The following is a 16,716-nucleotide window of genomic DNA, read 5'->3' as shown; positions in this document are numbered from 1 at the left end:
TGTTGCTTTTATCATCTTAATAATTATCAGCAGTAATTATAGTTGGTAATTATCGAAGTGACACAGCCTTATGGCACAGTTAGGATAATCATATTATTTACAGTACCACTTTGTATTGATTAATCTTAGGTACTTTTTCAGAATATTGGATCAAATGCTGATGTGTTGAATTTAGAAATCAACAAATATTCACAAGATTTTCATCCTCAAAAACCATTATGTGTCCACTCATGAAGTGTAAAGATGACATATTTGGAGACACTAATATGCTGGCTGCTGGCCACATTTGAGGTGTGTCCAACCAAGCTGGGTACTTTTGAACACAATTTTGTAGATGCCAAAGAATTCTGGCCATAAGACTTGGGTAACTGATGCAATGGTGAAGAGGGGGAATTAAAAGGGGGGCTGTTTATGATGTTTATGTAATTTGTTGTAACTAAAGTTGCATGTAAAGTAAAATAGAAATTAAAGTCATAAAATCGTCTTATCTTCACTATCTTTCAGGGCCTGTCCTTTTAGATGAATTTGTAGAATGGCTAAAGGAACAAAGAACTATGGCCAGCTAATGGTTTTAACTCCAGTCTTTCATATGTTGCCACAGAAAATGGTGCCAGTAGGAAGTGAATGTACTACAGACAGAGAGGAAATTGAGTGAAAGAAAGTATGGAGCAAGAGATAAATGACTTGGAGAAAGATGATTAGAATATGTTGAATGTATAATTTTTGGGATATGAGAGAAAATGTAATATATTGTAAATAACAGCAGGCATCCAGTATATTAGATTACAGTATATGGCCTTACCTCTTTGGTCCAATTGCAGCGCATACCGACTATTTAAAAACTGTAACCAGTCATGTTTAGAGAATACCTTTTTCCTGGTTCCCTGTTGTTGTTTTTTAGTGTTACATATACATGTCTTAGCCGTTAGGAATATATAGGTACATAGGTATCACTTTTCTGTCAGCATCAATGTTGTCATTGTTAGCATTATACAGCTTCTGTGTGTTGTGGTCATGTTTTTTGAAGATGATCTTACAAGGATCTTTTGTGAGTCCTAATATTTAAAAAAAATATGAAACAAGTGAAATAATATATATCTTTGCAAACTTTGGCAGTTATTTTAACAGTTTCGTAGATTTCATTTGCATTGAGTATAAATGTAAGATTCTGTTAATACTATGACAGAAAATAATGATTTTCTTTCATGCAACTACAGAATAGCACATTGAAATTACTCTGAATTAAAACCAAAAAGCATAGTGAAATTACTTTGAATTACACAGAAGAGCATAGTGAAATTACTTTAAATTACACAGAACAGCATAGTGAAATTACTTTGAATTACACAGAATAGCATGGTGAAATTACTTTGAATTACACAGAATAACATAGTGAAATTGCTTAATATTACAGAGAACAGCATTATGAAATTACTTAGAATTAAAACAATACCATAGTGAAATTACTTTGAATTACACACAATAGCATAGTGAAATAACTTAGAATTACACTATGTTGGCTTGATTGTTATGCTTTGCCATGCATGACACGTCATTTGCAATGCCATGCAGTATTACTGTACATGTTAAATTTAGTAAAAGCGATATTTATATGAAACTAAATAGCATGGCAGAACAAATTGTTTCCTGAAAACTCTTTTGGAATTTTCTGATTCAAATTCTGTCTTCCAGATCTTACATGTACATTTCCATTATACCCTTATGTGAATAACAGATTTTAAATCTCAGTAACTTGGTTTTTCTGTTTCACTTTTCAAATGTTAGTTTTCATTGTAGTAAAAAAAAATATGTTTCAAACTTACTTGCACATTGTCAGAGGATAAAGCAAAAGCTTTAAAAAAAAGATGTCTTTTAATTTAGCTCACCTAGCAATAAGGTTGTTAAGGGAGCATATGTTATGGTTCTTCATCAATGATCTCACATTCACAATTGTTATTAACAACATTCTGACATCAGGATGTATTTTCAGTCAGTGCTGAGCCATAATCAAATATGGCCACCATTATTAAAAATGGGAACTACAAATTTAAATAACTTCTAAACTAATTACTAAATATAATTTGAGCAAGGCCTTTGAAGTTTGTACAAATGATCCTTATCCACCACTATACTAAAATAGAAAGCCATTAAATAATTCCTCGAGAACCGCAAAGTGGAATTTGACAAAATTTTACAGTAAACATACTGGTCTAAAGGTTGCAACATGTTTTTTAAATTATGCTGATCTGTATTCAAACATGACCACAGTTACTAAATAAATCAAAAGCTTTAAACAACTTATCAAAAATTGCTTAATAGAACATGACCAGATTTGAATGAAAGCATCCAAGCATGCAGTACATTTTAGGATCAGTATAAATGACATTACATACAAGATAAACCCTTAATCATCTTCTCTCAAAATTCATGGAGCAGGATTTGATTACCATCCTGACATGAAAGACTTTTTGATTTTACAAATGCTGCTGATCCTTCATCAGATATAACAACTGTTACTTTAAAAAATGTTCTAACAACAACTTTTCAAGGGTTGATCAACAGAATTTAGTCCAATCGACAGAAAGCATCCTCACATAAAGGACTTTTAGATTCATACAAATGACGCCAATCGACCATCATAAAAGTTCACCATTACTTTAAAAAGAAGAAAATTAAATCATTTGTTCTCAGAAGATTATTGCTCAGCAGGATAAAAAAATTAAACAGTTTAGCGGATTAACCTCAAAAATAACAAATTGTCAGAGTTTTGCAACTTTGACAGAAATCATCATGGCACACGCTTTTAGTATTAAAGAGATGATACTGACACATCATCAGATATGGATAAAGATATAAAAGATAGAGAAACCTTAAAACAGTTGTTTTCTTAATATATTCATTCAAAAGCCATGGAAATTGTTTCATTGACCATCCTATTCAGAGCCATGGAAATTGTTTCATTGACCATCCTATTCAGAGACAATCCTGCTGAACTCAATTTCTTGGCCAGCTGCTGTTTTATTAGCCAGATGAGTGAATTCCGGCCTACCACTTTGTCCTCTTGTAATTTTAAGTGAAAAACATTTTTCCAGCAGATTTATTTCCATGTGAATCTTAAGCGATCTTAGTTTTCCCCCCATTTTGCTAATATTGTGAAGAGAAGTTACCATGTTCTTCAAACATTTGATTTCTTTTTTTGGTGGGAGATAAACATTTTTCTGTAACGCTGATCAGAAGGCTGCAGAAAGACCTAGAGAAAGGCCTTTTATGAGCTTTTTTAATCAGAGGGCTGCGGAAGGATCTAGAGAAAGGCCTTTTATGAGCTTTTTTACTTGGAAGGCTGCGGAAAGATCTAGAGAAAGGTCTTTTATGAGCTTTTTTATTGTATTATGAATGCTCTGCGTGTTGTCTTTAGCAAAGTTTGCTCAAGATTTATCTACACTGTTTTACGTATCAGTACATGTTCAGTTCTAATTATATAATGTGTATTTTACTAATTTGTCTGTGTTTATAAATACAGTTAGCTTCCCATATGGCAACAGTCATTATCACATAAGTACCTTTTCATTCCCCAACACACTGAAACATCATTTCCATCTCCTGTATATAATGATATCTGTATTTAACTAAATTGTCATGTCCCCATGTCTTTGTTATTTACAGTTTACTATGATTTCCTTTGCAATTTATGGATTAGACTTGCTTCCTGCATTTAACAGAGATTCTAGTCAAAGTACATGCAAAGTTTATGAAAATCTGTATGCAAGAAAATGGTAAACAATACTGATAGAACATTTTAATTTGTCCATTATCAGCAGTTCAATTAGGGACATAATAGGAGAACAGAACAATCACCACAAACAAATGATGATAAAGATCAAACAATAATGATTGCAGTTGAATTGGTTCCACCACTGAGGATTTAGCAAGAAAAAGGTGAAGAGAAACTGGAGTAGTCACATTTACACAGTATCAGTAGCTTTTTGTTTATATTAAAATTTAATGGACTATATTCATACTTTGGATGATTTAGGATTTTGTACTATGGTCTTTCAAGGCAGTCTCGTATTGGAGGTCATTCAAATTACAGTTGGACCCAGCTTATAAGCAAGTATATATGGTACTTCCTTGAAAGTACTCACAGGGTTAGAAATGTGATTAACTTTTTTTTAATTCTCCTTTGACTATGTTATTATATATACCTTCATTTTTTAATGCTGTTCTGTGCACCATTTTAAGACCTGATGCTGTTCTGTGCACCATCTTAAGACCTGATGTTGTTCTGTGCACCGTCTTAAGACCTGATGCCGTTCTGTGCACCATCTTAAGATCTGATGCTGTTCTGTGCACCATCTTAAGACCTGATGCTGTTCTGTGCGCCATCTTAAGACCTGATGCTGTTCTGTGCACCATTTTAAGACCTGATGGTTAGATTCATCCATAGGATAGCTACAAATAAATGAATTTTAAAGGAATGTACTTATCATGATCCAGTGATCATTTTAACTGTTTGCATAGATGTTAAGCTTCCTGGACATGTACAAAATTTAAATCTAGTTGAGACATTTAGAGGCAAAGTGCAAATGGCTACATAAGGTAACATCATATACATGCTATTTTTGGGAAGAGAATTCAAGGAGATTTTCTCTTCATTTCTGGAAAATTTCCGATACACATCCAAACAGTGAATAGGATACTGCTTTTTTAGCTTTTTGAGGGTTTTCATGTATTTTTTCACACATCTTGGACAGTTGTGTTTAGTCTGAGTCATAAAGTCTACCTGATGATCACATTTATGAATATTACATTTTCATGTACCAGTGTTTGTGCAGGAACTTGGATCATTCAGTTGGTCAGCCTGTAAGACAAAGCATTTTCCATTAATCTTTTAATTTACCATCATGACATCAGTAGGGCATAGGGCGTATAGTGTCACCTTTGTCTTTCCACCTGTATGTCCATATTACCTTGATTGTGATAAGAAAGATGACTTATTGTGAAAGTTCATTTTCTCTTTATTGCATTACATTTGGGAGATAGAGTAATTATTATTTTCAAGAGACTTCATGTTATTGAACATTTTGATTTCTTGAGAAAAAAAAAGTTTCAAATTTTTGAACATTGATTTTTCAAATACTGTAAGAAATATTTCTAAATATGTTCTTTTATAAAGCTATGCAGAAGTTAGCAAATTGTGTCAGTGATTTTTTTATATATATGTGGCATTAGTTTGAAATTATAATGATTTGAATTTCAGTCACATTATGTTAACATTCTGCCACTTTACTATGTATGTGTAGAAATGGTTTAACAATATGCAAATCAGATAAGTTTCATTGTAAATTAGAGAAGGACAAATTGTTGCTTTGTGCCATAATTAAGTATGCTTTAAAGTTCAGTGGGATTGAGTTTTGATGTTAATATATATTTACATACTGGTAGATCTTCTATAGCCCTTTATCCATATTGTCAGTTTCTCAGCCGTTTTCATAACATAAAATTTAAATATCTTGGAGGAAAATAAGAAAGTTGTCTATTTCAGGTTCTGCTGAGCTTCATTTTTGCAACAGTTAGAAGTTGACCAGTGTTGATTTGCTTCAGTGAAAATTTATGAAATTCAGTTGTAGCTTAAAAATGTTTTATTTTGACTATGCACTGTGCCTTGGATATGCTCAAGGAAACTTCTTTTTGTGTCTGTTTTTTGTCAGTGCAGTTTAGTATTTTGTTGAATATGACAATAATGTTAAATTCTTCATTTTACTGGGTTTAGTACTGTGTTTAATATGATAGTAATGTTAAATTCTTCATTTTACATGAAACTAGCCTTGGCTTAAAGACATGGTTGTGCTTTTATTTCTGTGTAATGTATTTTAGTCTATGTGAAAGCAACAAGTAGCCCTTACCTCTGGTTCTGTTTCACTGTTGCGAGGTATTGCCAGTAACTCCAACAAGTTAAACATTCAAGCATGGTTAAGAAAACAGGATCATTTCTTCTGCCAATAAGCCATCAGAGAGCAAATCCTTTATATTGTAAATATATAATGCATTAGTTTTTCACTTGCAGGAATAATTAGTTTTGCATTTTCAGTAAAGATTCAAAGGATTGGAAGTAATTGTGTGTATTCAGTTAACTGGGATTAGAATTATCCACTTGATCAGTATGGGAAAGACATTGTCATTTAAAAACCCACCCATCTTAGATAAAGTCATAATTTAATTTGCTGTATGCATGTATTTGTAGATTCGACCCTTACCAGGATGTAAACCTTAGGGAAGAGTGTTATGCTAAGCATTTGTCTTTTTTGAGAAATACTCAATAGCTTGAAATGCCGGTCAATAAAATATTTGAGAAGCATTAAAACATTACACTTGTACTATAACTACATATTGGCCAGAGTTTTTTTTATGAAGAATTTTACTTGTTTGTTAAAGGCCCATCAAAGGCACTCAAAATTCATTAGTATTTTATAGTTGTCTTCCAATTACTAGGCTTCCTCTTCAGCAATGTAAAGGTGGCTCAATAAGAGAGATGGCCTCTGGTGTTAGGGAAAACTTGTGAAAGAGAAATACCGTGATGTTGTAATGTTGGCCAGTCATAAAGGGGCAAAATTTGCTTGGAATGGGAAGTATGAGATGGTTACGCATGTAGTTATATTCTTTGTTTATAAGGTTGCCACTAATTATCAGCCAAACTGTCAGTACTTGTTTATATATATATATGCCATTATAATCAAACTGGTTATAGAGTTATAATTTATTTCAAGCTATTGTTTTATAATTAATTCTGTGACTTGTTGCATATATCTGAGTGGTCATTTCTTTTTGCCTTGCAAGTGAACTCTTGTGCATCACAAGATCTTGTTGCCTCCAGCCTTGTTCAGTTCTTTCTTGGGGGGAATAAACACATCACCAAATGGGGTAGCATGCTGGTAACTGCACAGTAAGTGCAGTTACTCGTGGCAAGGGTTTGATTCCCATCAGGAACCTGTTTGATTGTATTGATGTCATTCTGTAGAAAATTATTTCATGTACTAATATATCCAAACTTATAATATGGAGTCCATAGATAAGCACTGTACTCTGGTATATAGGTGTCTGTGTATATTTCCTTGTAGATTATTCTGGCAATGAACTTTTAGCAAACTTGTGTGGTCTGTGTGAGATACCGTGTGTGCAAGCTATGGAGCGTATGCTGTAACAATTTGCTTGTATAGTATTTTACCTCATTAGATATGTAATCACTCAAAGTGTTCATGTTTGATTTGAATTTTTATTTCTAGGAAATCTAAATGAATTTTCAGCATTACCCATTAACAGTTCTCTTTCCCTAGATTAACGAAAATTATGTGTTTCACTTGATCTGGCATAATCTCATCATCATCATCATTATTTATTATTAATATTATTATTATTATTATTATTATTATTATTAAATTCATTGATGACTTTTCTTTTAATAAAGACAAAAAATAAAGTGTTTTGTCATGGAATTTTTTTCTAGTAATTGTTTCAATGTTTGTGTTTTTCTTTGCATTCATTTGTTAAAGTCCCTATTACTCTAGATGGCAAGAAATACAAATCTAAAAATATTTTGATCATTACCCATTATTAGTTCATTTTTTCCTTGAATATGAAACTTACAAGTGCATGTTTCTCATTATATTGCATATATCATCATCATCATCATCATCATCAATATTATTGTAATTATTATTATTATTATTATTATAATTATTATTATTAATATTATTGATAGTCTTTCTTTTAAAAAGCAAATTTTGTGCCATTGAATTTTGTCCAGTAATAGTTTAAATGTTGGTATGTTTCCATGCATTCAGTTATTATAGTCCTGTTGACTCACAAGCCTTATGTCACAGTATCAGGTAGAACATCTAGTACAGGTCTCACTTTCATACAACTAGACCGTTTAAGTACCTACTAAATACAAAATGTCGTCGCCAGTGAAATTTATGTTGTCCTATTTAGGGTCAGTATCTCACTGTTATGCACACAGATAAATAATTTGTTTTAAATCATAGCTTATTCCACCCTTTCGCATCAGTACTCTTCTACTTTCCCCTAGGCAAGGTCAAGATCAGTTGAAAATATTGGTTAAGTTTTCTTTATGGTCATAGTCAAATGACAAGTCCAAAGAACAAGTGCTTGAGATTTGTTTCTAGTGTAGGAGATATGACATCCAGTGCAGGAAATGTTTAATCAGCATATGCCCAATACAGCAAGGTATACAGGAATCATATTTTTCTGTCCATCCCTCAGTCCATCCAGTATACAATCTTGTGAATACAACTAGTCATCCAGTCTTTGATGGATTGCTTTGAGCTTAATAAATACTGTGGCCATCACCTTAATTTTTATGTACAAATCACTGTGACTCTGCAGTTTTATGAGTTAATCAAGAGTTTGTCTTGAAGTTAGATGTAGTTCATGACATTGTCTTGTGAATATTGCTAGTCTCATATTTTTCAACAGATGGAATCTTGTAAATGCAAATTGTCTCAGTTTTTTTATGGATTGCTGTAAAACTACAGGATCATCATCTAAACAGTACATTCATAAATCTTTTGAGTTCTTCAGGATTTTATAGGAGTTACTGACACGTTTTACTCGAAGCTGGATGCAGTATAAGGGTGATATGTAACTATAGATAATATAAGTCGGCATGCCCTTGAAAGGGTGATATGTAACTATAGATAATACAAGTCGGCATGCCCTTGAAAGGGTGATATGTAACTATAGATAATACAAGTCGGCATGCCCTTGAAAGGGTGATATGTAACTATAGATAATACAAGTCGGCATGCCCTTGAAAGGGTGATATGTAACTATAGATAATACAAGTCGGCATGCCCTTGAAAGGGTGATATGTAACTATAGATAATACAAGTCGGCATGCCCTTGAAAGGGTGATATGTAACTATAGATAATACAAGTCGGCATGCCCTTGAAAGGGTGATATGTAACTATAGATAATACAAGTCGGCATGCCCTTGAAAGGGTGATATGTAACTATAGATAATACAAGTCGGCATGCCCTTGAAAGGGTGATATGTAACTATAGATAATACAAGTCGGCATGCCCTTGAAAGGGTGATATGTAACTATAGATAATACAAGTCGGCATGCCCTTGAAAGGGTGATATGTAACTATAGATAATACAAGTCGGCATGCCCTTGAAAGGGTGATATGTAACTATAGATAATACAAGTCAGCATGCCCTTGAAAGGGTGATATGTAACTATAGATAATACAAATTGTACAATGGATATGTATTCTTCCTTCTCATTGAGTTGTATGATTTTTTTAAACAATAAAGTAAGATGCACTTTAAACACTAGTATACGGAGATTCAATTTTTAATCTCCGTATACTAATGTTTAAAGTGCATCGTACTTTATTGTGTGTATATATGGCTGTCAACCTCTTAAATTAGTTTAATACAATAGAAGATGTTCACATTCAGTGCACTTGAAGTGACACAGAAACTAGCATGGTTTCCATTGAGGGGGTAAATCTATTCACTACCCATAGACCATCAAGAAATTGTTAGTAAAAAAAAATGACAAGACTCCATAACGTCTTAAACCTCGGTTTCAATTATAAATATGTTGTACTTAATGTAAAAGGTATAATATTAAATGTGGATCCTTGATTTATCAGAGTTAGCAAGTTTTGATTTACCAACAGTATCTTTAAACAAGACTGCGATTTATTGAATCTTGAAAGATCTCATTTAAATATGTTGCTATATTAAGAACACACAAGAATAAAATAAAGACCAGATGTAGGATAAATAACAATAAAGTTTTGTTTCATTTTCTGCAAGTCATAAAAAACAATAAAGCGTGTTTTATTTTCTCCAAGTCATAAATAACAATAAATACTTATTTTATTTTCTCCAAGTCATAAATAACAATAAAGGCTTGTTTTATTTCCTCCAAGTCATAAAAAACAATAAAGTTTGTTTTGTTTTCTCCAAGTCGTAAATAACAATAAAGGCTTGTTTTATTTTCTCCGAGTCGTAAATAACAATAAAGGCTTGTTTTATTTTCTCCAAGTCATAAATAACAATAAAGGCTTGTTTTATTTTCTCCAAGTCATAAATAACAATAAAGGCTTGTTTTATTTTCTCCAAGTCCTGAATAACATTAAAGCTTGTTTTATTTTCTCTAATTAGGGGAGATTTTTACCATTATTGAAAGTTTGTTATGTGAAGTATGATGACAATCAGCAATGACAAAAATTACTTTATTGCTTGATCCATTTTTTTATATAAAAAACACTATACAATCCCCATTTTGACATTACTGTATTTCCTCTTTTCATTACTGTTAAAATGTCCTTTTTCAAAATAAAGTGTAATTTTGTGAATAAAACAAATTTGTTTTTTTGATCTGATAGTCTCAAAAGTCTTGTAATGGTCAGGTATTTATCCTTTTAATTATTCTTTTGTGTAAATCCAGATATTTATATTTCTCTCTCATGTATTGATTTATTTATTCATTCATTTATTCATTTTTGCATCTTCTCTTTGACTTACCCACTCCTCTGAATCTTGATGCATTGCCTTTGAAGTATAAAACTGGCATGTGAAGTTAAAGACTGAATTAGTCAGAATTAATTATGCAGTCGAAATTATAATTATTTTGTACAAAATGTTTTGTGCCGCAAGACTATTGAAATAGTAGTAATGAGAATGAAAGCAGCATTTGAATGGTCAAAGTTTTTTTATACTTTCCGAGTATGATTAATGGGAAAAGTCATATATCTCAGTTTATTAAAACTAAGTGAAGCATGCAGAATTTTACTTTTTTAAAGTGATAAAGTAAATTAATCATTTTAGTCACAAAGTAGCAGTTTAAAAATAATTTCTCTACGGTTCTTGAACCACTGTACTTGTCTACATTTGTTTACAAATATACTTAAATGGAAAAAAGTCTTTATGTTAAACAGTTCTTCATGCATATATTCAGTTTATCCATTATTCATATCATGTATTCATTTCATTGTATTCATTATTCAATTCATGTATTCATTGTTCATTTCATGTATTCATTTATTTATTCATGTCATGTATTCATTTCATTTTATTCATTATTCAATTCATGTATTCATTCATTTTATTCATTCATATCATTCATTTTATCCATTCATATCATGTATTCATTTCATTTTATTCATTATTCATATCATGTATTCATTTCATTTTATTCATTATTCATATGTATTCATTTTATTCATTAATATATTCTTTCATTTTATCCATTATTCAATTCATGTATTCATTCATTTTATTCATTCATATTCATTCATTTCATCCATTATTCATATCATGTATTCATTTCATTTTATTCATTCATTTTATCCATTATTCAGTTCATGTATTCATTCATTTTATCCATTATTCAGTTCATGTATTCATTCATTTTATTAATTCACACAGTTGGATTCACTGGACATTGCCCTCCCCCAATGCAATTAATGCATTTTTTTGTCTTCTCATGTGAAGAAAATCAATTGAAAGACATTATACTTTTCAGTTTTTTAACCTTGATTTTATTAAACAGCTGTAGATGTTATGAACTAACCAGTGTATTTGCATAAAGCTGTTTGAAGAAGATTTTGATGCTGGTCTCGTATGGTTTTTAATGTACTAAATTTCTATTGCAGTTGTTAAGTGATTTTGCTATCATAGATGTCAAATCGAATGTCATTAATATAGATTCATGGGCATACAGTAGAAGGTAGGATATTTTATGCCTTAGCCTTGACTAACAGTAGAATGAAAACAAGTATTACACATGCATTTCTGAAACTTATGATTTGATGGAAAAAGTTGTAACCTTGTATTGAAGCCTTTTTTAAGGGTAATGCATTAAATACATCATTAAATTCACAAAATGACAAAAAGAATTAAAAGAATTGAGAAATACGGTCTCACTAGCATGATGTTTGCCAATTTTTGTGAGTGCTGCCCATTCATATATGTGCTACCCCTACCCTGGTACTTTGGTGGCCAAGTGTTCTAAGTTGCTTGCCTTTACAGATTACTGACATCTCATCTCTGTCTGCATGGGTTCAAATCTTTGGCTCGGCCAAAGTGAGTACAGGAGAAAGCTTGCAGTAGCTTTTCATGGGTTGGTAGTCTTTCCCAGGGTCATCCTTCACCAAATGTACCAGTCGCCAAGAATGGTCTATCATGTGCTGAAAAATGGCATGAAACCCATAACAACAACAATAATCCTTATCCTCAGTGTAATTTTAAAATCTTTTTTAAATTTCTGGGTAAAGTTGTTTGCTGTATATATTAAAAGGTCCCTGAGATGGACAATAAACCAAAGGTTAATGCACCCTTTCCCTTCTTTGACCGAAATTTAGTATTGTAAAAACCATAAGAGATCAGCATTGAAATCTACACTCGGGTCAACTTCAAGGCATTTTGAAAACAAAAATATATATAAATCAAGCAGGAGAGAAAGCAAAAGATGTATTATTACTTTAAGTGTATTGTTTATCTTATAGAGCGAGCAAAAACTGTGAAATTACTTGTTGTTTATTGTTGTTTATCTTGGAGCAAGCAAAAACTGTATAATTGCTTGTTGTATATTGTTTATCTTCATAGAGCAAGCAAGAAACGCCAATACTTTATATTTTCATCGAGCAAGCAAAAGACATTATTACTTGGGGTTTATTGTTTATCTTCATAAAACAATCAAATGACATTATTACTTGGTTTTCGTTGTTTACATTCATAAGGTATGCAAAAAACCATTACTTGATGTTTATTGTTTACATTCATAGGGTATGCATGTGTTAAAGAAAATAGGTTATATGAGCAATTACAAGAACTTTGAATTTGCAGCAGACTTAGATATGTAGAAAATCTTAACATATAGTAGCAATCATAAAAAGATGGTTTACAGGTTAGTCTTCCATTATATAGAAATAAATTGCCAGTTTTAATTTGATAGTCTTCCCATTAAAACTCTACAAAATTTCTCTTTGCATTGTTTAGAATTTGACATGCAGGTTTTGATTGCAGTTTTATAAATGTTGAATGTAACTAATGTGTAATGTTGTATTACATTTGGCCATTATATGTAATAAATGTGTAATGTTGTATTACATTTGGCCATTATATGTAATAAATGTGTAATGTTGTATTATTTGGCCATTACATGTAATTATTTCATTCTTGTGAAGCATGGCACATCAGATGAGTACCTATTATACCATATGTACTCGTATAAAAGTTGAATCCAGCTGCTAACTGTATAGATCCTGATCTGCAATCATATAATGCAGATCTGGGTAAATACCAGTTGTTAAAACTAATCACAAGAGGATATAACATAGACCCAGATCTGCCAGCATGATAGATCATAGTCCATCTTGTTTGCTGCTGGGTCCAACTTACACACCAATATATATGGCATATACTTATTTGCATCTATCAACTTGTACACCATTATATATGGTAGACTTATTTACATATATCAAACTGATTTCAAACTGATTTTCCTAATTGTTGTATCTATGCATGAATCTTTCTTTTGATATTGATCATTTCTTTCATCATAAACTTTAGATCACCCAGTTAATGTCCATAGAAGGATTATATGATGTACTTCTTTTGGCTGTATTAAGCAAGAAGCTATGTATATAAAAGCACAAGAATTCAGCTATCCTAAATAAACTTGATAGCAAAACTGATAATGAAATATACAATTGAAAATAAGAACCATAATAGCCATAATAGATATAAAAAATATTCACTGCTTCCTTATATGGTAAATATGCCCCAGTTAGATGAACTAGCCCTGGCTAATTACTGGTATGCTTGATTTTAGGTTTATAAAAAGATTATTGAGTATTAAAAAAATGTTGGGTCTTTGTTCACATTGCATAGAATGCCCTTGCAAGCTTAAGCTTCTTGCATCACATGACCTCAGGTCCAGTATTTTTAAATATGCTGAATATACAGATTTCCACATATTATTTAGGACTTGGCATTTTAATTGCCAATGGATTGTGCATTATAATTATCTGTGAACTAAAATTATCTTTAGACTTTGAATTGTAGTTATCTTTTTCAGTTTTGTACGAATGTAGAAAACTGACATTGTCTGTCTTTGTATAGGTAAATTATGATAATTGTTCTGATATTTTATTATGTTCAGTATTAATGTTAGCTTTTTATGTTTGGTACAGTGATTGTAGTGACACTGTTTGTTACAATAGATTATGGAATTGAATGGTTACAAAAAGTATTCCTACCTTAATATCTATGGTGATTTGAACAGTTTATATTATTTCACTTCTGTTACACTGAAATTATCAGCGTTCAAAGTGAAACCTTTGAAACTAATTTGTACCAATTAAGAAATACATGTATTCAAAATGTGTAGGAGAATATAATGCAGTGTGCAAGTGTCAGATATTAGTGAGTGTGGCTGTTTTATCTCTTACAGAAAGGTTTGTTTGGCTATTGTCTTTCTATCCTATTTTCAGACAGTAATTATTAGTTTTATTGGATTTTTATTTTCTAGAACATAATAATTTTGTTATTAGATCGTAGTCGTGTAATAAAAGACAGCAGTTAATACGCTGACAGTATTCATACCCTGTCAGTATAACCATGGTGTGAAGTCTTATGCATGTGTGTCTGGGTCAGCTTCCAAGCAAATATATTTTGGTGTGATGTAGTAGTTTTGGGTCTTGTAGGATTAGATAGCAACAGGATTTAGTATCTGTGCATATATATGTATGTAAACACTTGGCTATTTCTGTCATCACCCATCAATCAAGAGAACCAAGTTGAAACTGTTTGTAGGAGTTATATTGGTGGCAAAAAATAAGTACTTCCTCCATTTATTTCAAGATGGTACAATGAAATAATGTAATAGAAGAGGAATAAGTAATGATTTCCTGCAATTATTTTACTGGGAATTTTAAAACCTTTTTCTTTGCCAGTTAATGTTTGACTCGGATGTACTTGGAAAGAAGACTGCCCATCTGTCTTACGGGGTAGTGTCAAGTTTATCAATGAGAAGTATTTTATAATTTTTTATTTTGTGGTGAATGGTTAAAGTGGTGATTTTTACCCAACTCCCAGGTATGACAAATTTATGACAGTGTAGTAGATAGTATGATATAGATAGTATGATAAGCTCAAGATGCGAGTCTAAAATATTTTTTGAAAAAGTGTTATGTGCTTTTCAACATAAAGACATCTTGCTTAAATAAAACTTGGTTAAACTCTAATAGAAGTTGTGAGGGGCTTATAATCGGAGAGTTACAGACCAGTTAATTGGCAAATGACTATTGTTAATGACATTGCAGCAATATTGAGTTAATATAATTAAGCGCTTTCCATGTAATAAAGATGGTTTTTGTCCCTGTATGCCTGATTGCAATCACAAGGATGATTAATGGACTTGAAGGGCACTGCTAAATGACATTGCAGCAGTGTAAGCATTGACCATGTAACAAAGCAGGTTTTTGTTCCCATGTACCTGCTTGCATTCACAAGGGTGAATAATGAGCTTGGAGGGCACAGATGGACCATCGGTGTTTAGACATCCCTTTTTTTAAATGCTGATTACATATTGCAAATAGAATGGTGTTGAAAAAGCAGCAAAGTTTGAGTTTTGCATGACAATTGGTTGTGTATTTGTGAGAGTTTTTAATGTAAGTCTTGCTCATGTTCAAATAAATTATTATAATGAATCAACAAATTTGCTTTTAGTTTCCTTTCTTTTAGTACATCCCTGGGAAAACCTGATATGCTCCCACCCTCCTGCTCGGAGTTGGCTTTCTAGCATAATTACATGAAAATCACAAAACTTTGACAAAATCACTTTGTTCCTGTGCATATTCAGTTGTACGGATTCTTTTGTGGTTTTGGGGAGGGGGTTTGCCATTTAAGTGATCTTTGCATTTTTATTACTTTTGGGGTTCCTTTTGGACTTCTTTGATTACAATCTTAAATTCTTATAGGGCAGAAACTGCTTGACCAGTGCGCATGTCTAGATTCATATACAGATGATCTAATTAGTCTTTGCATTTAAATGATTTGGCAAGTTTGTTTTTATTGGGTGACGTTTTTTTTTTAATTAAATCTTTAGTTTTATTTTGATTATAATAGAAATTGCCATATTTCTAATCATGAAGCTCAATGTTTCATATTATTGTGTTTAAGGAAATGGTAGAAAATAAATGCTGACACCTGCGTAACTGTTATTAATGGATCACAGGCTCTACCTGTTAGGCTTCAACATGATACCGTTGACCACTGAGCAGTATTTTGGTTGGAAAGGTGTGAGCCATCACATATTGGCAAACAAAATTTAACTTCTTCATGTGGACTGATACATGACTTAATGTGATTACCTTGGGGTTTGTTTTTTTTAATGACTATATACACTGGGTAATTGTCATGACTATATACCATTTACAAACCCAATGGTCTGACTGATGACTATGTTCCTTGTACAACTATAACATTGCTTTAGAAAAAGTTACTATCCAAAATAATTAAAAAAAACGGTATACAAAATAAATTATTTTAATGGAAATTAGGCAGAACTCTGTGCACTGGTGATGAGCTAATTTTGATTTCTCATGTGTTAATCAACAATTATAGATTTTTGTTTACTTTGCTCAAAGGTTTTAGCTGTTTATTATATGGTCCTGCA

At 31.8% G+C, this 16,716-nt stretch overlaps 1 protein-coding gene across 2 annotated transcripts in view; it reads left to right on the top strand.

Annotated features, from left to right (window-relative positions):
• The window catches only part of LOC149798106 (DCN1-like protein 5), a 60,108-nt gene extending 44,352 nt beyond the window's left edge, over positions 1-15,756 (top strand). For both annotated transcript variants that reach the window (XM_089963193.1, XM_089963192.1), the window contains exon 10: positions 505-15,756. In XM_089963193.1, the coding sequence (XP_089819319.1) occupies positions 505-566 (62 nt within the window). In that variant the 3' untranslated portion in view covers positions 567-15,756. The remainder of the gene's footprint in view (positions 1-504) is intronic.
• Positions 15,757-16,716: the final 960 nt, after the last annotated feature.

This window comes from Sinohyriopsis cumingii, chromosome 6 (genome assembly GCF_028554795.1).
Source record: "Sinohyriopsis cumingii isolate HCF-2022 chromosome 6, ASM2855479v2, whole genome shotgun sequence".
In the NCBI taxonomy this organism is placed as follows: domain Eukaryota; kingdom Metazoa; phylum Mollusca; class Bivalvia; order Unionida; family Unionidae; genus Sinohyriopsis; species Sinohyriopsis cumingii.
Note: the sequence above shows the minus strand (reverse complement) of the source record. Positions and strands in the feature narration are given on the sequence as shown.